Source organism: Ascaphus truei, chromosome 3 (assembly GCF_040206685.1).
Source record: "Ascaphus truei isolate aAscTru1 chromosome 3, aAscTru1.hap1, whole genome shotgun sequence".
Classification (NCBI taxonomy): domain Eukaryota; kingdom Metazoa; phylum Chordata; class Amphibia; order Anura; family Ascaphidae; genus Ascaphus; species Ascaphus truei.
Genome location: NC_134485.1, coordinates 313,570,675 through 313,594,674, shown reverse-complemented (window position 1 = coordinate 313,594,674; position 24,000 = coordinate 313,570,675). Strand labels below are relative to the sequence as shown.

The 24,000-nt window shown below is 44.1% G+C and overlaps 1 protein-coding gene across 2 annotated transcripts in view; it reads left to right on the top strand.

The window, feature by feature from the left end:
- VWA8 (von Willebrand factor A domain containing 8) overlaps positions 1–24,000 on the top strand; it is a 348,614-nt gene that overhangs the window by 286,137 nt on the left and 38,477 nt on the right. For both annotated transcript variants that reach the window (XM_075591071.1, XM_075591073.1), the window contains exons 38-39: positions 7,516–7,624; positions 23,857–24,000. The exon at positions 23,857–24,000 is cut by the window's right edge and continues 13 nt beyond it. In XM_075591071.1, coding sequence (XP_075447186.1) covers positions 7,516–7,624; positions 23,857–24,000 — 253 coding nt within the window. The remainder of the gene's footprint in view (positions 1–7,515; positions 7,625–23,856) is intronic.

The following is a 24,000-nucleotide window of genomic DNA, read 5'->3' as shown; positions in this document are numbered from 1 at the left end:
TTATGTAACAAGATTCTGATAAGTACAGCTTTATTCATTGCAACTTTCTCCTAGTAGTTTGCTGTTCCTGCATCAAATTTAACCAAGAGTAGATTGTTAGCTAGTTAGATTTATATCAAATGTGCTTTGGCTGATACTGTTGATGTACAAGGGCACAATAGTTGCATAGTAGTTAAGAAGCACTTGCCTTGAAACATAGACTGTGGTTCACTATGCTCCTATAGGGGGTATCCCATATTAACTACCATTGATCTCAAGGGGTATCAGAGATGAGTGAATCTGCCCCATTGAGCCCTATGTCCATGTGCTAAGATCATAGATTCTATGTGGCCCTATGGATCTGCATTGCATGGAAAGGTATTTTATTGGCAGTACACTATATGTACAGATGTAGCAGGCGTTCTTGCACCTGCTGGCACACGCCAGCCACCCGCAGCTAATTAATCTAGAATGGCCACTGCTCCCGCTGGCGCGCGGTGTGTATCCCGCTGCACTGCGCCAGCAGGGACAATAACGGCTGCTACATCTGTATTACACTAATTAAAATTTGGGGTTGGACATCACATAACCTCGCTGTAGACGGACGTTCACAGAGGTACACAATTGGAGACTTTATAAGGTGAAATTATAACGAGGCTTTATTGTGCCTTTTCCTTAACATCAGGAAACCATCCAAACAAGGGGGAAACACAGCTTCTATTCACTTGGGAGTGGTTCTAGTGAAATAATATGCAATTCACAACTCCCTTAGTTAAGCATGTCTCCCAGCCCCAAACACATAGCATGAAATGAACAGATATAAAAAGTCTTGTAATAAAAGTCTTATCTGTTCCTTGTAGTTTGGAGGGAAAATCTTCTCTGTCCCTGGTTTCTACCTTTTCTTCAGGGTTTGTCAGCATTCAGGTTTAGAGGTTTCCCCTGTGTCTTGGAAGCAGCTCTGCTGTGTCTTCTGGCAGAGCTCAAGACATGGTCAGCTCCAGAGATCTGTGTTCTCTTGGTCAGTCTCTCCTGGGAGACTCAAGAACCTCTGCTCTGTCTCCAAAGTTCAGCTCACACGTGAGCTAAGGAGTCACTTCCTGTCTCAACAGACAGGCTTTTGTAAGCAATCTAAATCAGGCAGGTGGTGTTTATTAATGGACTACCAGCACTTAACCACCACACTGCTAGATTAAAGGCACATTACTTGAACAGGGATTACTCCCCTGTTACACTCGCGGTATCATTTGACACTGCATTAGAGGTAAGGCGGGGTGTGACACAGAGGGAGAGCAGGCAGGGGTGGGGCACAGCGCAGGAAGTTTGCGCACCCCTGGAGAGGGCACTGAAGCAGTAGCCCATACATGAATTGTGATAATCCCTAAACACAATATGAGTTTGGAACTTGGGGAGGGGGAATGTTGACTAAAAAGGGCAAGGAAAGATGGTCAGTTTGGTCCCCGAAAAAGGGGGTTACTTCCCTCTCGCTGAGCAATATATCAAGCTGCAGTAATCATACCCATCAACCTCTGCTTACAATAATATTGATGAGAGCCCAAAGTTTGGGTCGCCAATATAGGCTTGCCAAGGGTCCCACAACCTTGAAAGTTTGGTACATTCCTCCCTCAGCAAAGAGGGTTTACGTTTCATGGTCATGATATTCCAAATGCGACGGTCGACAGCGTTTAAGGAGTGCACCCCGGATTTCAGCCAATGAGCTGCTATGCAACAGCGTACGGGTACAAGTATTTAGGTCATTCCTTTATTTTCCACCCTAGAGAGGTCAGGAGGCATTTTGAACAAAAGGTCCGTCCAATGGTTGGGTCTTAAGGAGGAGTCCAGGATCTTATTAATCAAGGAAACTGGGACCCTAATGGCTTTATGAGAGGGCAGTATCAGCAGACATGGGATAGAGAACCATTATGCCCACAGCCTCTAAAACATCTGGGAAGGTGAGCTGATTAAACTTATGTAGACAGAGGTCGAGTACCACGGTATAGGACTTTGTATGCATTTTCCTTTATCGTGGTGCATATAGAGTTTTTAGATGCCGCCTCACAAATATTATTCCAATCCTCTAACTCCAGTGTGTCCCCTAATTCCTCCTCCCATTTGTGCATGAAGGGACATTTGTTTTCACCATCACGAGAGAGTAAAATACAGTACAAAGCGGATATTAGCCCCTTCTTAAGATATTGAGAAACATAAAGAGACTCTACATAAGTGAGCGAGGGGAGTGCCCTTTTTGAAATGTGGGATGGAACAAAGTGTTTGATCTGTAGATAGTGAAACACCTCATTTGGGGCGACTGACATTTCTCCACTAGGTCATCAAAGGTAAGTATGTCATTTCTAGAAAATAAATTCAACACATTTACTGTACTTCAAATTAAATGGCTGCGTATTTGCTACAGTGTGTCCCCATCTTATCTGCGCCACTGTACATGGCACATACAATTTTTCTGTGATACGAGCATGAAGAACCTTGTATTTCTTCAGAGATTGTGCAAATAAATCTTAATATATATATATATATTTTTTTTAGGATTGTGTAAATGATTTTATTTAAATGCATTAACACGCAACATTAATAATGCAGACATTATGTTTCAGAGCAAACTGCATCACTGAGCTATTTAACTTTTGTATGTGCTCTATTAACTCATCTTTGAGGAAAATAATTATTTTATGTGTGGGCTTTAATTATGATTTAAACTTGGCTCTGTGATTGAGGAATTCATTGTGCTTTATCTTTTCTGATCATTGCAACATTGTATATGATGGTAATGCAATATAAAATACTGTTACGAACAGTATTATTATTTGAAGCTAACAATAAACTTTATTGGGGAAAACAGTTTAAAGAACAAAGGCCTGGATTCATTTGATGTTCATAAATAAAAATATTGGCGTTGTCTGTGTTTACACCAAGTTTATCGGCCTACTCACTAGAGCCGTATTGCTGTAACTGTAAAGCATGGTAAAAAGCAGCCTTTTACCACGCTGATATGTCAGCGATATTGTTATTTTTAAATAAACTCTTACACCTGGAGATATCGGGCTACCGGGAAAAAAATAGCCGATTCATATCACCTACCCCATTTTTAGTACAGACATATTGCATGCACCCAGAAAGCAGCATTGTACTTTTGGCCGTTTGGAGGTGGAAGTATTGATAATTAACAGATAACTTGACTTTATTTTGAATTACTCGTGTATTTAAGTGAATTTAGTTGGAGTGTTTTTAATTGTAGGCTCCTTTTAAAACATACAGATTGTTGCATGTCAATACTAAGAGTAACATGCACAAATGCAGTGGGTGGATTGTAACTGGTAGGAAAGGCTTGTGTGATAACCAAGATAACAGGAACAGTACACAGCATTCTTAGTATACACAGCAGCTATGTTGTCTAATAGTTATCAATAGGGTTCTTATTTCTAATGGTACAATGGACGTTCTATTACTCTGGAGTACATAGCGTGTTTTGTCTCTTTATGTCCAAAACACTCTTGCACCATGTCCATGTCTAACTTATTACCGTAAAAAATTGTCAGTTGATTAAAAGAAAAGCTTAATGAAGCAATGCAGTTCGAAATCCAATGTGCCAGAATCTTGGAAATGCTCATGTACAGGTACTGTATAACCCTGAACCCTTTGTGCTTTTACAAATAACACAAACATTATAATATCACAAATAGGTTCTGGAATCTATTAAAAAAATATCTTAACATTTGTAATTTATAAATTCCATGTATGGTTGGATTATTTTAGCCATCAATGCATTAACAGGCACAGTGTAAGCTGACTGAAAGCTACCAACTACCGAAAAGAACAGCTCTTGTTCCTGTGAAAAGCAGTTACATTTGTGTGTATAATTTGGGGTCTGTTTATGAATATCTTCCAACTAAACTACACAACCAACAGAAAAGACACTTCACAAAGTATGTGAGATGACAGAATCCTACGGCTTCCAATGGGATTCATCGACTTACTCTGAAAAAACAGCTGATATGTTTTGCTCCAATTTTCTTCCCAAGTCTTTGATAATTAGACCCCAATATGTGCTTTGCTAATTCAATGTCATCTTTTATGCAACTCTGGCATGTTCTTCTCTTTCACTATCTATAGCAGTCTTTGTGGGTGGCCAGGAATCTATTCTGGTCTCAGAATGGATAGCATGAAAGATTGGTTGTAAAACGCTGAATGTTTTCTGTGTACTGGAGCTAGCAGCTGCAGTATAATGTTTATAGCTTCGACTGACTGAGAAACCACAAAGATCCGCTAAGTGCAGTTTGCATGCAGATGACAGACAGACACCTATACATTTGTATAGTAACCATACGAGTTTATACCTCGTATATCCTTTCCACTTTATACTCCACAGTGGTTTGGTTAAAAGACTTGGCAAATGTATAAAAAAAAAAAAAGCAATTGCGTACAGTACTTGATTTAATCCTAAATTATAACAACTATTTACAAACATACAAATATAGAACAAAATCAAAGTTTGTGGTAGAAATCCCTGGATTCCAGCGGTGCACAGCTTGGTAGATTCAAGAGACCAGCAAGGTGTAAGTTAAAAACAGAACTTTATTGATAGAACATGGTATATGGGGGGTAAAACTCTTACGCGTTTCAGACCTACAAAGTCCTTAAGGACTTACATATGACTGGAGTTCGGAATTGGATTGAGCACTGTTTCCCCCTTTCACCATTACTGTTTGCCCTTATTTCAGAGCCATTCGCATGCTGATCAGAGAGAACCCAAATATACAGGGCATACAGGTTGGAAAAGAAAATATAAAATTATCCCTAGTCACAAATTGTAATTTTAACTAGTTCTAACCCACTAACGTCCCTTGAAGAATTTGTGAAGCTATCAGGCTATAAAATAAACGCAAGTAAGTCAGAGGCACTGAATCTGACCCTTTCTAAACAGGAGGTAAAACTGCTAAAACTAAATTTTTATTACAAATGGAGTGAAGTATTTAGGTATATTAATTACAAGAAACTACCAAGAACTATTTGAGCAAAATGACATGAAATTATTTGCACGAATTAAGAAAGACCAGTTAGCATGGACAAAAACATTAGTTTTCTTGGTTTAGACATATAACAACAATTACAATGAATATACTGCCAAGACTACCATACTACTTTCAGACATTACCAGTATCTATACCCAATAAATATTTGAAAAATATACAAAATGCTATATTTCAATTCATATGGCCAAACATGTGCCCAAGAATTCCAAGAACAAGTTTTCCAAGTTTTGAAGAACTGGCTTAAAAATAAGTGGGGGACTGGCGATTCCCGACATTAAAAAGTATTATATAGCTTGCCAACTGAAACAAATTAAATACTGGCATGCTCCCCAAGGGAGATATTGTTGGGTTGACATAGAAAACTCATTGGTCCGTCCTAGATCCCTACCCTCAACACTGGCTAAGTAAAGCAAACGAAAACCAAAAAACATCAAAAATGAAATCAGGGGCATTTGCACCATACATTGAAGATATGGAATTACGCAAAGCCTAAATACCGGCTGACAAAGCCCCCTCAGAAATGGTCCTCATTCATGATAATCCCATTTATAAACTAATCCTAAACTCAAAGGCATTTGATCTATGGAAACAAAAAGAACTATTAGATTTTGGAGATTTAACCTCTGGAGGTAAATACTTAACCTTTGAGGAATTAAATTCAAAATGTGCCCTTCCAGATAGGGAGGGATATAGAAGTCTACAGACAGTGGTGGATTTCCCATTAGGCCTGGGCCCAGGGCTGCAAAATTGTGGGGACGCAAAAATGTTGTGCCCCATATAAATTTGCCGTGCTCTTGGGCCTATCTGGCCTGATGGGAAGGCACTTACATGTGGCGACTGCCTCCTTGCTGCCGCCCTCCTTCTCCTTTCGAACCACAGCATCAAATGACACTGCGAATGTCACCAACATAACGTCACATGGCGTCTCGTTGCCATGGCAATGCGTCATCATGGCGTCAAATTACATAATTAATCATTGTCGTGTTAACAGGGCGGCGCCATGCGACGTCACTTTAGTGACGTCTGTGGTGTCTTTTGATGCGATTCGAAAGGAGAAGGATGGCTGCAGCAAGGAGGCGGCCGCCACAGCTAAGTGCCATGGGGCCGCGGATTTTCAAATCCGCCGCTGCTTCCAGAACAGACATTTTACTTCTCAGACACCCTCAACGTTGTTTGAGGACCAATGTAGAGATAGGGGTTATCAACATGGGCTGATCACGATAATTTATAACAAACTGGTGGATGCCCAACACGACCTTGCATGCAAAATGGGAAACTGATTTGCAGATGGAAATCCCCAGTGGAGACTGGGAGGATATCTGGGAGGCAGCCTCAAAAACCTCAATCTGCTCTGTTACCAAGGAAAATATATACAAAATAATCTTTTGATGGTATGTTACACCTATGAGGCCGAGTATAATATTCCTGGGCACCTCCAACCTCTGTTGGAGGAAATGCGGTCAGATAAGAGACCGTAATGATGTCTGGTGGTCTTGTCCCAATATATATGCAGATTCTGGATAAAGATCCAAAATGTAATTAAGGAAATTGTTGATCCATTGATAATTAACATTGATAACATTGATAATTAGCAGTGTCCTACTGTACATTACCAGCAAATAAGGCATAGCTTTTCACTGAGTAATTGTTATCAGTACTACAGGATAATGAGTAGTAGTACAGGATAATGAGTACCACTACTCTTCTATGAGTACTTACCACTTTTCTATTTACAAAATCAGAGTACCTCTACATTTTATAAGATGCTTTGAAAGGTGATATTTATATTTTTTTTTACTAAAGTGTATCTAACAATATAATTTTACCCTCTTTTTTTTTTTGTGACGTACAGATGAAAGAGTGCATGTAATTCACCTTGTCTATATACTAATGTAGACATTTCTGAACCAGTGTAACCTTCAATTATCACAATGCATTGTATTCATTCATACATTCCTCCAGTGAGCTCTGGGCCATTGTCAACTACTGTACATTGTTTGTGAACATGAGGGAGGAACTGCGCTTCTTAATGTAGAAGGAGTGAATTTTATTTCTCCAGTTTCACATATTTGTCAGTCATAGTTCTGCATGTTTACTTGATATGATACACGCTGGACAATAGGACAATTGTTGAGCAAATTGTGATATCATCCAAATACATATGTGACATGTAACTCCCCAGCTTGTTTTGATGCTTCATATTACCTCTTGCCATTTCGTATACAAATACAACCAGGCCCAACATTGATACCAAATGTCATGATGTTTTCACGTGTGTTTTTTTTTCGTTTGCAGACATTTTCCGTGGGCAGCCACAGATTTTTTTATTTATTTTTTATCTTCGGATTATTTTTTGTGAATAAAATGTAAAACTCCCCCAAAAATGCTCCTTTCAAAGCAAAAATGAGCAGTATTGAGTCTTTTCCAAGTAGTGTAGACTTTAAAAGAAGTAACGCACAATATGACATATCTTGTGCATGTGTTTTGTCAGATAACAGTGCAGAAGGACAGTGGTATGGATGTGAGCTCACCAAAGCATGGCAAGATGGACCCAGACAACACGCCCCACGTCGGTGGAAACACATGGGCTGGTGGAACCGGTGAGTATTAATCATTTTCTGTAACAGATATGTGGCTTAATTTGAGAGCCTCTTAAAAATATGATGGCATTTTAATGAAGTAATTGTAATTCTTATGCTTTACCCCATTACAAACGATGAGACTAGGGGCCATATTTGCTAGGCGGCAGTAGGCGGAAAGGCAACTAATGAATAGACTGTACGTGACCTACGTTTCAGTGATGGTGTGAGGGGATAGCAGTGCTATTTGTTTTATTGAAGTAGTTCAAAGTTCTAGAAGCCACATTGGTACAGGAGGAATGCAGATTAGCCGTAGGTTGTGAGACCTTGTAGTGGACCAACATTAGAGTTCTTCATAGATTAAATTAAAGTGTACATACTGTAGTGTTCAAACCCCCAAAGGCTTCTTCATCAAGTGGTAAGGTTTCAAAAGCTCTGCACTCTTTCATTTAATCTATGCAGTTGACTTCGTACTACTACTACTAGTCTAATGGTCTGAAAAATAGATTACAACGAGCTATCACAACCTACAATTTCAAACAGTCTGAATTTGTTTTTATTTACATAACTACACCTTTATTTAAGGTTCTAAATCTTACTTCTCTCATCTCGTAGCATAGTGTAATGAACCTTTATAATGAAGGCTTTGCGTTCTTGTTAAATAGTTTTGCGCTCTCCTGCCTCTACACAGTTCCAACTACTTTTATTGACACTTAAGCTGCTTTTTATTATAAACGAGACGTCACAAAATTGACACACACATTGTTGCTGTTTGACGTTTTTCATCCCAAAACATCCTTATAATTAAAAGGTAAGACAGGAGATAAATGTTCATGTTTTGCACATTCTTTTGCGCGTGTGTTTCTTGCAAGGATGTTGAATGCAGTCATTATTTTCTTTGAGGCTTTCCTTCTTTCTTTTTTTGGCACTTCTTTTTAGCGTTGTCTCTGATCTTAACAAGCATTGCAGATCTTAATCCTACAGTAGGTTTTCACAGTTCTAGGCGGCACACCTGTGAAGCCTGCAGCTTAAGGGAGCATGTAGTTAAAGAATCTAGGGCCTGTCGTGTGATCATCTCCATTAAACAAATCATCACTATCCAAATACCTTAATTTTAATGATGCTTCACAAGGGGGGTAACCTTTCCACGGGGTCAATACCTCCTTTTTTTTGCTGTCATACTGGAAGGCTCTCATGTAGAATATGATCATCGTTAGACGGATTATCTGTAACGCCCTGTTAGCGAACACTCCCCCACTATTAGTATCATTCCTTCATGAGGCTTAAGAATGCAAATATGTTTTGATTCTTGTATCTATATTTCATCCATATAGGCTTAAAGTATGTGTGTATTCAACTAGAAAACAGCTATTGCATAAGATTATATTCAATCGATTCATTTGTTCACTCTATGATTCAGCTGCTAAGAATACTGTAGCAGATATGTAAAGCAGAATTTCCTAGACGTAGCACTTCAAGCCAATTACAGCATCTTCCACTAGTTATTATGTTATTTAAACAGTTATAATTAAGTATACCTTTTTTATTTTCCATTACATCCTATATATGATATATTATATTGCCTATTGGTGTATGAATGTTATTATTAGTGCCGTGGTTTGCCAGTGCAGAGTAGTAATGTAATTCGGCCAATCAGTACTAATCACTTACATTTATTAACAAGAAGCAGAACACTTCAATATACCGAATGTAGGGAAATAGAAAATAATGTTTTCTTAATTACGAAAGAAATTGTTTTCTTAATTATATCAGAACTAATGATTCGAACAGATGCTTGTTAGCGTATTTTTTATGCTTGTTATGTGTTGTACCACAAAGTTGCTTCTAAACATGGAATAATGTACCTTTATTTTAGAGTGCTTTAAATTTGAAAATAGTTGATACTGTACATTTTAAACTCAGGTGTGTGTTGATAATTGATGTGTATTTACATTGATAATTCATTGCCTATTATATTAATATGACGGTGCATCTACAATCCCTTCACAGTAACATCACTGATTTACACCAATCTACATTTATTCCTACACCAATATAAGTAAAAGAGCGGGACTTTATCTTTTAATGGTAAAAGCCGTCCCAAGAATAGAACAAAGGCAATCATAAACGTATATTATATCTCAAACTTTGAATGTCTTTACCTGTCTTAGATCTCCTTTAAGATGCTTTTAATCAGTATAAATATATATTGGGGCATACTTACCAAGCAGGCCTGCTCCATATGACTTACAGTATGTTTAGCCCAGGACTCTTTTTTGCCTATTCAGGTGAATAGGGCTGTGATGCACCTTCCAGCACGAAAGGTGTCTTATGGATTAGATCTTGACAGGCCCTTTTATACCCTCCTTTAAAATGAAATATGAATTCGAGCGGATATTTTATTTTTTAACATATACAGATAGCTCTGTGCCTGAATTCTTTTTAATTGTAATAGCTTTGGATCAGGGACGTCTCTGCCCATTGTAATAGTTTGTGTTAAAGTACCGGCAATATTTTTGTACGTGTATGTTATATTGTTGTTTTAACTTGCACATGTATTGTACTGAGCTGTAGTATATGCTGGTGCCTTATAGGTAAATGATAAGTATAATGAATAATAATTTTAATAGACTCACAGAAGTAGCTCAGAGAATGCTGCCAAACCAGAACACAGGCATTGAAATGGCAGGAACAATTCGATAGGCCCGATACCCATCCATATGGTAGCAATTTTTTTAAGTCACTTGTAAGCTGTCCGCTTGCACATTTGCGATAACATTTTTGTAGATGTTCTTTGATCAAGAAGTTGGTGTCAGCCTGAATTGAAGGTTAATTCCGTGTGGAATGCAATTGTTGAGAAGAGGGGCCCTCACGGGTTCCAAGAAAGAGGCATATTTGTAACTGGTTTGTCAGGGTATAATAATAAAACAAGCATGCAAACATTTACTGTACATTCAGAAGATGAAAAAATCCTTTAATAATTACACTGCTTTTAAGCGGTTTCTCCTTCCATTTTGAGCCTAGAGCATAGTATATTCTAATTGTTTAAGCCCAGTTCGTATGGATAATTAGGAAAATCTGAATTTGCCTTGTGTATAAAATCTACTATGTTAGGGATTGCCAACTCCAGTCCTGAAGGGCCACTAGCAGGTCAGGTTTTAAGGATATCCCTGCTTCAGCACAAGTGGAGATTGAGCCACTTGTGCTGAAGCAGGGATATCCTGAAAACCTGACCGGTTGGTGGACTTTGAGGACTGGAGTTGGCCACCCCTCCTCTAAGTATTACACTGACAATCCCTTAATTAATGTACCCGCAAATCAATCACATCAATAGACTATTATTTGCATACCATGATGTCATGGGCATCCCCAATACGGGTTAAAGTTGTTTACAGGCATTCCCCGCTTTAACGTACGCAATGGGACCGGAGCATGTATGTAAGGTGAAAATGTACTTAAAGTGAAGCACTACCTTTTCTCCACTTTACAATGCATGTACTGTACTGCAAACATCATATATGTGCATAACTGATGTAAATAATGCATTTGTAACCAAAATAAATACAGTAGGCTTTATTGAAAGAAAATCTTTAATGTCAGCTGATTTTTCTTACTAGTGCTGGCAGATCCAAAATGGATGAACGTAAAATTATGTAAAAATTATGTAGAAAGGATGAAGGAGAGGGCATTGTGTGTTGGGATGCCGGCTGGGATGTGTGTTGGGATGCCGGCTGGCAGTGTGTGTTGAGATGCCGGCTGGCAATGTGTGTTGGAATGCCGGCTGGCAGTGTGTGTTGGGATGCCGGCTGGGAATGTGTGTTGGGATGCCGGCTGGCAGTGTGTGTTGGGATGCCGGCTGGCAGTGTGTGTTGGGATGCCGGCTGGGAGTGTGTGTTGGGATGCTGGCTGGGAGTGTGTGTTGGGACGCCGGCTGGGAATGTGTGTTGGGATGCCGGCTGGGAGTGTGTGTTGGGATGCCGGCTGGGAGTGTGTGTTCAAGGTAAAGTGCTGTATGCACGAAACATGTAGAAGGTTTCCATACTTTCGTTTTCTTTTAATGGACGAATAAAAGATATTTTTTATCAACTCTGACCCACTCTCTTGGCTGTGCGCTACACTCTCTTGAATACCGATCTTAAGACCATCGAACAGCCTGAAGGCCTAACTTAAAAAATTCTCTTTGAAGCTTTCCGTCATCTTGATAGCGCCATGGCTCTTGTTGAAAAGCATGACAGGGACTTTGAAAGAAGTTCCAAAGTCAATGCAATAATTTCAGGGGGCTATGCCTGTTACAAAGAAATCTACAGAGAAAGGAAAAGAGCTACACTTCAAACCTCCTCAGACACCTACCTACCTAAAAGGTCAGCAGCAGCCAGTCAATCTCCCAGACCATCAACATCTACTGAAAGTCCACCTCAAGCATCGACATCAGCCCAAAGCCCTACTCCTACTATTATTTCTACTTCAATTAGTCCATCTAAATCGCCTGCAAGAAAGCATCTAGCCCTTGATGACTCTGCTTAATCTATATAACAACCCCACACAGCAGGAGTGAGAGAGAGAGTTGCTGCCAACACACAGTCCCAGCCGGCATCCCAACACACATTCCCAGCCGGCGTCCCAACACACACTCCCAGCCTGCATCCCAACACACACTGCCAGCCTGCATCCCAACACACACTGCCAGCCTGCATCCCAACACACATTCCCAGCCTGCATCCCAACACACATTCCCAGCCGGCATCCCAACACACACTGCCATCCGGCATCCCAACACACATTGCCAGCCGGCATCCCAACACACACTCCCAGCCGGCATCCCAACACACACTGCCATCTGGCATCCCAACACACACTCCCAGCCGGCATCTCAACACACACTGCCAGCCGGCATCCCAACACACATCCCAGCCGGCATCCCAACACACACTGCCAGCCGGCATCCCAACACACATTCCCAGCCGGCATCCCAACACACATTCCCAGCCGGCATCCCAACACACACTGCCAGCCGGCATCCCAACACACATTCCCAGCCGGCATCCCAACACACACTGCCAGCCGGCATCCCAACACACACTGCCAGCCAGCATCCCAACACACACTCCCAGCCGGCATCCCAACACACACTGCCAGCCGGCATCCCAACACACACTCCCAGCCGACATCCCAACACACACTGCCAGCCGGCATCCCAACACACAGTCCCAGCCGGCATCCCAACACACATTCCCAGCCGGCATCCCAACACACACTGCCATCCAGCATCCCAACACACTCCCAGCCGGCATCCCAACACACACTGCCAGCCGGCATCCCAACACATATTCCCAGCCGGCATCCCAGCACACACTGCCAGCCGGCATCCCAACACACACTGCCAGCCGGCATCCCAACACACACTGCCAGCCGGCATCCCAACACACACTCCCAGCCGGCATCCCAACACACTGCCAGCCGGCATCCCAACACACACTGCCAGCCGGCATCCCAGCACACACTGCCAGCCGGCATCCCAACACACACTCCCAGCCGGCATCCCAACACATATTCCCAGCCGGCATCCCAACACACACTGCCAGCCGGCATCCCAACACACACTCCCAGCCGGCATCCCAACACACACTCCCAGCCGGCATCTCAACACACACTGCCAGCCGGCATCCCAACACACACTCCCAGCCGGCATCCCAACACACATCCCAGCCGGCATCCCAACACACACTGCCAGCCGGCATTCCAACACACATTGCCAGCCGGCATCTCAACACACACTGCCAGCCGGCATCCCAACACACATCCCAGCCGGCATCCCAACACACACTGCCAGCTGGCATCCCAACACACACTCCCAGCCGGCATCCCAACACACACTGCCAGCCGGCATTCCAACACACATTGCCAGCCGGCATCTCAACACACACTGCCAGCCGGCATCCCAACACACATCCCAGCTGGCATCCCAACACACACTCCCAGCCGGCATCCCAACACACACTCCCAGCCGGCATCCCAACACACACTGCCAGCCGGCATCCCAACACACATTCCCAGCCGGCATTCCAACACACATTCCCAGCCGGCATCCCAACACACACTGCCAGACGGCATCCAAACACACACTGCCAGCCGGCATCCCAACACACACTGCCAGCCGGCATCCCAACACACACTGCCAGCCGGCATCCCAACACACACTCCCAGCCGGCATCCCAACACACATTCCCAGCCGGCGTCCCAACACACACTCCCAGCCAGCATCCCAACACACACTCCCAGCCGGCGTCCCAACACACACTCCCAGCCAGCATCCCAACACACACTGCCAGCCGGCATCCCAACACACAGTCCCAGCCGGCATCCCAACACACATTCCCAGCCGGCATCCCAACACACATTCCCAGCCGGCATCCCAACACACATTCCCAGCCGGCATCCCAACACACACTACCATCCGGCATCCCAACACACATTGCCAGCCGGCATCCCAACACACACTCCCAGCCGGCATCCCAACACACACTGCCATCTGGCATCCCAACACACACTCCCAGCCGGCATCTCAACACACACTGCCAGCCGGCATCCCAACACACACTCCCAGCCGGCATCCCAACACACATCCCAGCCGGCATCCCAACACACACTGCCAGCCGGCATCCCAACACACATTCCCAGCCGGCATCCCAACACACTGCCAGCCGGCATTCTAACACACATTGCCAGCCGGCATCCCAACACACATCCCAGCCGGCATCCCAACACACACTGCCAGCTGGCATCCCAACACACACTCCCAGCCGGCATCCCAACACACACTGCCAGCCGGCATTCCAACACACATTGCCAGCCGGCATCTCAACACACACTGCCAGCCGGCATCCCAACACACATCCCAGCTGGCATCCCAACACACACTCCCAGCCGGCATCCCAACACACACTCCCAGCCGGCATCCCAACACACACTGCCAGCCGGCATCCCAACACACATTCCCAGCCGGCATCCCAACACACATTCCCAGCCGGCATCCCAACACACACTGCCAGCCGGCATCCCAACACACACTGCCAGCCGGCATCCCAACACACACTGCCAGCCGGCATCCCAACACACACTCCCAGCCGGCATCCCAACACACATTCCCAGCCTGCATCCCAACACACACTCCCAGCCAGCATCCCAACACACACTCCCAGCCGGCATCCCAACACACACTGCCAGCCGGCATCCCAACACACACTCCCAGCCGGCATCCCAACACACACTGCCAGCCGGCATCCCAACACACACTGCCAGCCGGCATCCCAACACACATTCCCAGCCGGCATCCCAACACACACTGCCAGCCGGCATTCCAACACACATTGCCAGCCGGCATCTCAACACACACTGCCAGCCGGCATCCCAACACACATCCCAGCCGGCATCCCAACACACACTGCCAGCTGGCATCCCAACACACACTCCCAGCCGGCATCCCAACACACACTGCCAGCCGGCATTCCAACACACATTGCCAGCCGGCATCCCAACACACATCCCAGCTGGCATCCCAACACACACTCCCAGCCGGCATCCCAACACACACTCCCAGCCGGCATCCCAACACACACTGCCAGCCGGCATCCCAACACACATTCCCAGCCGGCATCCCAACACACATTCCCACCCGGCATCCCAACACACACTGCCAGCCGGCATCCCAACACACACTGCCAGCCGGCATCCCAACACACACTGCCAGCCGGCATCCCAACACACACTGCCAGCCGGCATCCCAACACACACTGCCAGCCGGCATCCCAACACACACTCCCAGCCGGCATCCCAACACACATTCCCAGCCGGCGTCCCAACACACACTCCCAGCCGGCATCCCAACACACACTCCCAGCCGGCATCCCAACACACACTCCCAGCCGGCATCCCAACACACACTGCCAGCCGGCATCCCAACACACACTCCCAGCCGGCATCCCAACACACACTGCCAGCCGGCATCCCAACACACAGTCCCAGCCGGCATCCCAACACACATTCCCAGCCGGCGTCCCAACACACACTCCCAGCCTGCATCCCAACACACACTGCCAGCCTGCATCCCAACACACACTGCCAGCCTGCATCCCAACACACATTCCCAGCCTGCATCCCAACACACACTGCCAGCCTGCATCCCAACACACACTGCCAGCCTGCATCCCAACACACATTCCCAGCCTGCATCCCAACACACATTCCCAGCCGGCATCCCAACACACACTGCCATCCGGCATCCCAACACACATTGCCAGCCGGCATCCCAACACACACTGCCATCTGGCATCCCAACACACACTCCCAGCCGGCATCTCAACACACACTGCCAGCCGGCATCCCAACACACATCCCAGCCGGCATCCCAACACACACTGCCAGCCGGCATCCCAACACACATTCCCAGCCGGCATCCCAACACACATTCCCAGCCGGCATCCCAACACACACTGCCAGCCGGCATCCCAACACACATTCCCAGCCGGCATCCCAACACACACTGCCAGCCGGCATCCCAACACACACTGCCAGCCAGCATCCCAACACACACTCCCAGCCGGCATCCCAACACACACTGCCAGCCGGCATCCCAACACACACTCCCAGCCGACATCCCAACACACACTGCCAGCCGACATCCCAACACACATTCCCAGCCGGCATCCCAACACACACTGTCATCCAGCATCCCAACACACTCCCAGCCGGCATCCCAACACACACTGCCAGCCGGCATCCCAACACATATTCCCAGCCGGCATCCCAGCACACACTGCCAGCCGGCATCCCAACACACACTGCCAGCCGGCATCCCAACACACACTGCCAGCCGGCATCCCAACACACACTCCCAGCCGGCATCCCAACACACTGCCAGCCGGCATCCCAACACACACTGCCAGCCGGCATCCCAGCACACACTGCCAGCCGGCATCCCAACACACACTCCCAGCCGGCATCCCAACACATATTCCCAGCCGGCATCCCAACACACACTGCCAGCCGGCATCCCAACACACACTCCCAGCCGGCATCCCAACACACACTCCCAGCCGGCATCTCAACACACACTGCCAGCCGGCATCCCAACACACACTCCCAGTCGGCATCCCAACACACATTCCCAGCCGGCATCCTAACAGAATAGTACAGTGTTGTTAAAAATTACTGTGCTTACTTAGAAATGTTATAATCGGTTAAGATTCCCATCAAATACATACATGGAAAACATACATGTAGAAATAATATATTTAGTGCGCATTTTATTCATAGTTATATAACCATTGACACCTGAGAGAATGTTTAAGTAAGACGAGACCGTTTTCTTTGTTCTCTTTCTCGAGGGCATGTTGACATATGCTTATTATTAGTGTTCACACTGTCAGGGTCAACAGATATGTCAATGATTCATTCTTTGGAAGCCGTACTGCTTGCACCCACCAAGATGCATATTGTTAAGGACAGACTACAATGCATATAGTCACTGGGCATGGGTGTCTATCACTTTGTGTCTGTGTCACAGCCATGGAAGGAGGGCTGCTTCTTTTCCCCGGATTAGTCATTGCTAACGTTTCAGAAAAAAACCTCAATATTTTTTTTTTTTTTTATAAAATATTTTACCAGGAAGTAATACATTGAGAGTTACCTCTCGTTTTCAAGTATGTCCTGGGCACAGAGTAAAACAAATAGTACAGTAGAGGCAACGTTTATTCTAACATTTGCCGTAAACTAGCCGGGTTACATTCTGGGTATGTGCTGGGTATGTGCTGGGTATGTTCTGGCTAGTTTGAGGCACGTTTAAGGCATTTCTGCATTGACTAACGACCCATAGGATTAACACAGCAGGGATCCCTGGCATTCCAATTCAGTTTGAATGGGACTGCCAGGGACCCCCGCTGTTAATCTGATAGGCCATTAATCAATGCAGAAATGCTGGGGCTAGTTTAAGGAAAGTTTAAGGCATGTATTCAGATTGTACCTGGGTGTTTCCTGGGTTTTTTGGGGAATTGCCACTGGTTTTTGTTCGAATAAGAGTTCGAATAAGAGTTGCCTCTACTGTACATGGTTACAAGTACAGTTACATAAATGAACAAGGTATACATTATATACAAGACAATATGGTTCTCAACAGCATTTGAAAATCTATTATTCTCACACTGACAAGTTAACCATTGTGTTATAAAAGACACATGAGGTGACACTGAACTCATCTTAAATGCTGTTGTAAATTAGTTGTACCGATGTAAATTAAGTGTACCTGCCAGAGCATTTCAGTAGAAAACATATTAGAATTGTAAGGTGACATTACAATTTTCTTAAATAGGATGAGTGCAAAATGGGAAGGAAGACATACAGAGACCGCCTGTTATGGGGGAAGGAGCGGCTAAGTGAGTAAAGACACGACTCTGTGAACAATGACACTGAGTTTGAATCAGGGGAGTCTGGTTCAATGCCCGGTGTCAGCTCTATGTGACCTTGGCCAATTAATTTTACTCTCTATGCCTACAGCGCCCTGGATAAGGGCGCTATATAAAACAAACAAATAATATTTGTGTTACACGTTCATATCAAAACTCCCCAGATAGACTGATTCAATGTGCAAATCATGCAATTTGTTAACCAGAAGCTCCATTTGCTTGTATAATATGATTTTTACATAGTTACATAGTTACATAGTAGATGAGGTTGAAAAAAGACATACAGTAGGTCCATCAAGTTCAACCTATGCTAAATTTAGACAACAGATACTTTATCCTATATCTATACTTACTTATTGATCCAGAGGAAGGCAAACAAAAAACCCCATTAAGGGGACAAATTAATTCCTTCCTGACTCCAAGAATTGACAATCGGATTTATCCCTGGATCAACATCCTTCCCATGTATACTTATATGGTATATCCCTGGATACCTTTCCCATCTAAAAAAGATGTCCAACCTTTTTTTGAACAAATCTATTGTATCTGCCATCACAGTCTCCATGGGTAATGAATTCCACATTTTAACTGCCCTTACTGTAAAGAACCCTTTCCTTTGTTGTTGGTGAAATTTCCTTTCCTCCAACCTTACGGGATGGCCCCGAGTCCTTAGTACTGCCCGTGGGATGAATAGTTAATAATAATAATAATAGCATGTTCTTGTATAGCGCTGCTAGTGATACGCAGCGCTTTACAGAGACATTTTGCAGGCACAGGTCCCTGCCCCGTGGAGCTTACAATCTATGTTTTTGATGCCTGAGGCACAGGGAGATAAAGTGACTTGCCCAAGGTCACAAGGAGCCGACACTGGGAATTGAACAAGGTTCCCCTGTAACAATCTCAGTGTCAATCTCTGAGCCACTCCTTCTCCCTGAAAGCTCCCCGAATATATTTGTATATAGTTATCATATCCCCTCTTAGACGCCTCTTTTCTAATGTAAATAAATCTAATTTAGCTAGACTCTCCTCATAAGTTAGATTGTTCATCCCCTTTATTAATTTGGTGGCTCTTCTCTGCACTCTCTCTAGTTCCATAATGTCTTTTCTTAGGATTGGTGCCCAAAATTGTACTCCATATTCAAGGTATGGTCTTACTAGTGCTTTGTAAAGGGGCATAATTATGTTTACTTCCCTTCCATCCATTGCCCGTTTGATGCAAGATAAGATCTTGTTTGCCTTTGCAGCTACTGCATGACATTGGGCACTATTGCTAAGCCTGCAGTCTACAAGCACTCCTAAATCCTTCTCCATCAAGGATTCCCTCAATATATCTCCATTTAATTTGTAAGTCGCCTTTTTATTCTTGCATCCCAAAGGCATAACCTTACATTTATCTGTATTAAACCTCATTTGCCATTTAGCTGCCCACGTTTCCAGTCTCTCCAAGTCCTTCTGAAGAGAAATTACATCCTACTCTGATTCTATTACCTTACACAATTTAGTATCATCAGCAAAGATGGAGACTATGCCCTCAATCCCAACCTCAAGATCATTAATAAACAAGTTAAAAAGCAGGGGTCCCAGTACCGATCCCTGAGGTACTCCATTTTGATTAACGTGTCAAAAGTAATAAAATCGCACAATTTACATGTGTGTTTAGAATATGGGTACTACATCTGTAGACAATATGACACCATTTAGTGGACCACCAGATAACACATGCTATACAAACTTCTGAACCTCGCTCCTAAGGCTGCGCTTATAGTCCTTGCTACGGCGACGCTGACATCACGCTGCGGTTGCTGAAAAATCAAATTTAATTTACTTCCAGTGATTGTGACCAAGCCTTCACGCCATCGCGTCGCTCCTACTATAAGCGCACGCGACGGATTCAATACATGGACATAGTGACAAAATCATGTATACTGTAAACCAAGTGTGCGCAAAGTTTTGTGTGTGCGCTGCCCCAGCGTTCGCGACCCCCTTTAGACTAAACCCGGCGTCAAATGACATTGCGGGTAATGTGACGTCGCGTGATCCTGCCGCGTCATATGACACACGTTGTCATAGCGATACGTGACATCACATGACCTCGCGGCGTCATTTGACACCGCGTTGCCGTGGCGACGTGTCGCCGAAGACCCGGCTGGCAGCAGTTAAGTGAGTTACAGAGACCTCTCGCCTTCCCTGGCATTTAGAAAGGTGGGATAAATCCCAAAAAGCGGCGCTCCAGCGAATGAGATACAGCAATGTGGTATAAGTTGATAATCAGGGTATGGAGATTATTATTGCAATAGTGGTAGTATTGGACCCAGTGCATTTGCAGGAGTATAGTCAATAATGATGTCTTATGGTGAGGGACTGTTTAATGCCTATTGGCACCTCACAATAGAAACTCTTACCTGCTGCACTGCATCGGTCTGTAAGTCCCCTTGAATCCATGTGTAGGGAATTAACAATACTCACTGAATGTGTTGATTACTCCATAGGTGCGTGCATCACGCAGAATAGATACAGGAAGGCTTGAAATCCAGAGATTTGCAGCGGAGCACAGCTGAAGAATGGGGCCAGCACCAGCAGTTGGAGGGTTAAAAATATATTTATTTAAAGCATAGTTTGACACGGAGGGGAGACAAAACAAACTCTGACGCGTTTCAGGCTATGCAGCCCTTTATCAAAGAGTACGATCGCGTCTCGCACTCCCGCAGCTATGAAGGGGATTCCCCGCCTCCATTACCCAGTGGTGCCGCGCGGTTTTGGCGCGAACACCATCCTGCATAGTTATTGGTTGAATACAACCTCCAATCAGACTACTGATACAGGAGGTGCGTCTGGGAAGGGGGTGGGGGAAACTAGGGACTCCCGTTCGGCTACGAGAGTGAGAGAGAAGACAAGGGATAAGACACAGAATTAAAATAAACAAAACAAGAACATATAACATATACATTTAAATTGTATGCGCAATTGATTCGTTATATGGATGTGGACAGGATATGGAATACTATTTACCTCATGAATAAAGTGTGATATCAGTACATTCACTATGGTCATATCTTCTGTCATATATATTGTATTATACAGATTTATCCCTTATTTCATATGCTTTGAATAACAATGTAATCGATAATTTTTAGGTAATAATCTATATACATGACAATTTGTATTATTCCAAGACAATAATCTTCCTAATTTCCAGCAGCTGCGGGAGTGCGAGACGCGATCTGTAACCGCTGCGCCCCCTTAACTAATCTTGCGCCCCCCCCAGTTTGCGCACCGCTGTTGTAAACTGTTAGTCCTGTAAAATGTGTCCTGCTGCTTATAAGAATGAATATAGTGGTTGTGCAAAAGTGGGATATGCATACAGGCAATGTTGGCACATAACTGGCACAGATAAAAGCATAGTTTTATTTTGTGTCCACCAATGTATCAAAATGTTTTGCTTTAAAGTTTGTTTTGTGTGGACCTGCTTGCTGAATTTGAATGTCAGTGCGAGTACATGATGCATATATTACAATCAGATGTATCAAATGGTGCATGCATTTTTTTTCATGCCATGTCTGAAGTGGTGGAGCATCTAACCGTCTACACTAGAGGTAGCAAACGTTATTACCAGCTTTCTTACATTTGGTACTATTTGAGCAAAAAATGGTGCAATGTGTCAAATCAAACTATTCTTTCCCTTGATACATCTTCCCCATGCTCTCTGCTTTGCAAAACGATTCAGCCTATTGGAATGTATTGCTTGACCCGTTTAGCTGCAATAGGGCCAAATGCTTGTAGATCTAGAACACCAGGAGAGTAACAAAGAGCTAAACAAATGTAAGTTACTGCAGTATTAAAAGCGGAAATCCCAGCAAGGGACAAAAATTTATGTTTACGGGGCAGTCCCACTTAGCAGACAAAAATATTTAATTTGGCTTCCTGTTATGATCACCTTTAAAGCAGCAGTCCTGGCGACATTTAAAAAAAAATTAGGGTTGAAGCAGCGGGTCTGAGGATCTGAACCACGTTTATTTCAGCTTGGGGGAAGCTTCCTGTGATACTTATCTATCTCGAAAGGGGGTGCTGGTAGCAGCCCAGACACTGTGCTATCAGTATAGCGACTTAAATGTCCTGCAGGCCTATAGGAAGCTGTGACATCATTCCTTGCGGGTTCCTATTGGCCCAGGTGACGTGGGACATTTAAACTTCGCAGAGATACCGGCACCCCCTTCTGAGGTAAGTATCTCAGGAAACCAAGAAAAAAAGCACAAGTGCGCACCAAGGTAAGAGTATGAAGGTATAATGTAACAACAATAATATAAAAACTTACATATAAGTAAAACTTAATTCGTGTCCAGGTCTAGGCGATGTTCTCATCCTTTAGGCTTCACCATAGATTAGGCAGGGGGGCGATATCCAATTCCCTTCGGATGACAGTCCCGTGCGCTGGGGCTGTCTCCGTGGCGGTCACTGAAGTAACACCTCCGCGTGTGTCGGTGTGGTGCATAGCGCAAGTCGGCGTGGTGCATAGCGCAATTGTGCATGCGTGGAAATGAAAGCCCCCTACAGCCGTCCATAGATGCCAGTTCGTTTGAGGGATCGCAACCGGAATAAATACACTTAGTGTATGCCAGCCACCGGGATTGAGGTAGGCTGGTTACACAATTCGCGACGCGTTTCGTTTAACAAGTAAACTTCATCAGGCGATAACCTGGACACCTGCGAGGGGTCTTTTATATGTCTTTCAAGCTACGTCATTGGTTGTTCCTATGGTGAAACAGACCAATCATAAGGCTAGAAGGGGTGAATACATAGATTTTGAACACTCCTCTTTGTTGTCATAAATTAATCTGCAATGTTAATGATTGCAGTAATGGAATGGTAACACTTGAGATAGTAATTGATGATATTGATTTCTAAATAGTAAAAATTATAATCTAATGGCAAAATAAAATAACAAATTAATCAAATATTGACATATAATGTCGCACTCACAGGTGTCCATAGTGGTCAAGTGTAAAAATAAAATAATAAAAATGATCATATATGATAATATGAACAACATATTTGGTATAAAACATCAATGACAAACATACATATAACACATACATAAAGGGGAGGGGAAAGGGGAAAGAAGTGGAGGGGAAAGGAAAGAAGGAATGAAAACAAGAAAAATAAAATAAAGTGAAATAAAATAAATCTCAGGAAGCAGGACGTCCCCGGAGCTGAAACGTACACAGATCAGCTCCGGAGACCCCTGCTTAATTTTTTTATATATTTTTTTCTTTTGTCAGGTCTGCTGCTTTAAAGTTTAAAAAAAAAGGCATGTCTTTATAACCAGGCAAAAATGAATGTGAACACAAGAACACTGCAGTTACTATAGTTCTTATTATTCACTTATTATCCTTCAATCTTTACTGTTTGGCTGATGATGGCTTTATATTTGCTACCAGAAGAGAAAAATGTAAGAGATACACGTTGCCATTGTAGCAGAAAGCTGCCCAAACAGTTTGATCAAGGGTGCCCTATTGTCACAGATTTTTGTGGGCCTGTTGTGAATTTGTAGGGAATGTCCCATGTGATAACAAAATGTCACGAACAGCTCAACTTTTATGGTTTTCACTGAATTTCGTCGCAATGGTGAAGGGGGTAAGCTGAATGAGAAAGAAGAAAAAAGGGACAGGAAGGAGGAAGCCAGGTTCCTGGCCTTGGTGCCTTACCATAACATGGTCTTTCGGTGGGCATCAGAAATAATCAGAAATGGTTTCCCCATCCCTGTTTGAAAGTGTGTTGATTTATTTTGCAATTTTTCAGGTGGCAGAGACACAGCAGGTTTGGGTGGAAAAGGTGGTCCATATCGTCTGGATTCTGGACATAAAGTTTACCAAGTATCGCAGGCTGAAAAAGATGCCGTGCCTGAGGAAGTAAAAAGAGCTGCACGAGAAATGGGGGAAAAGG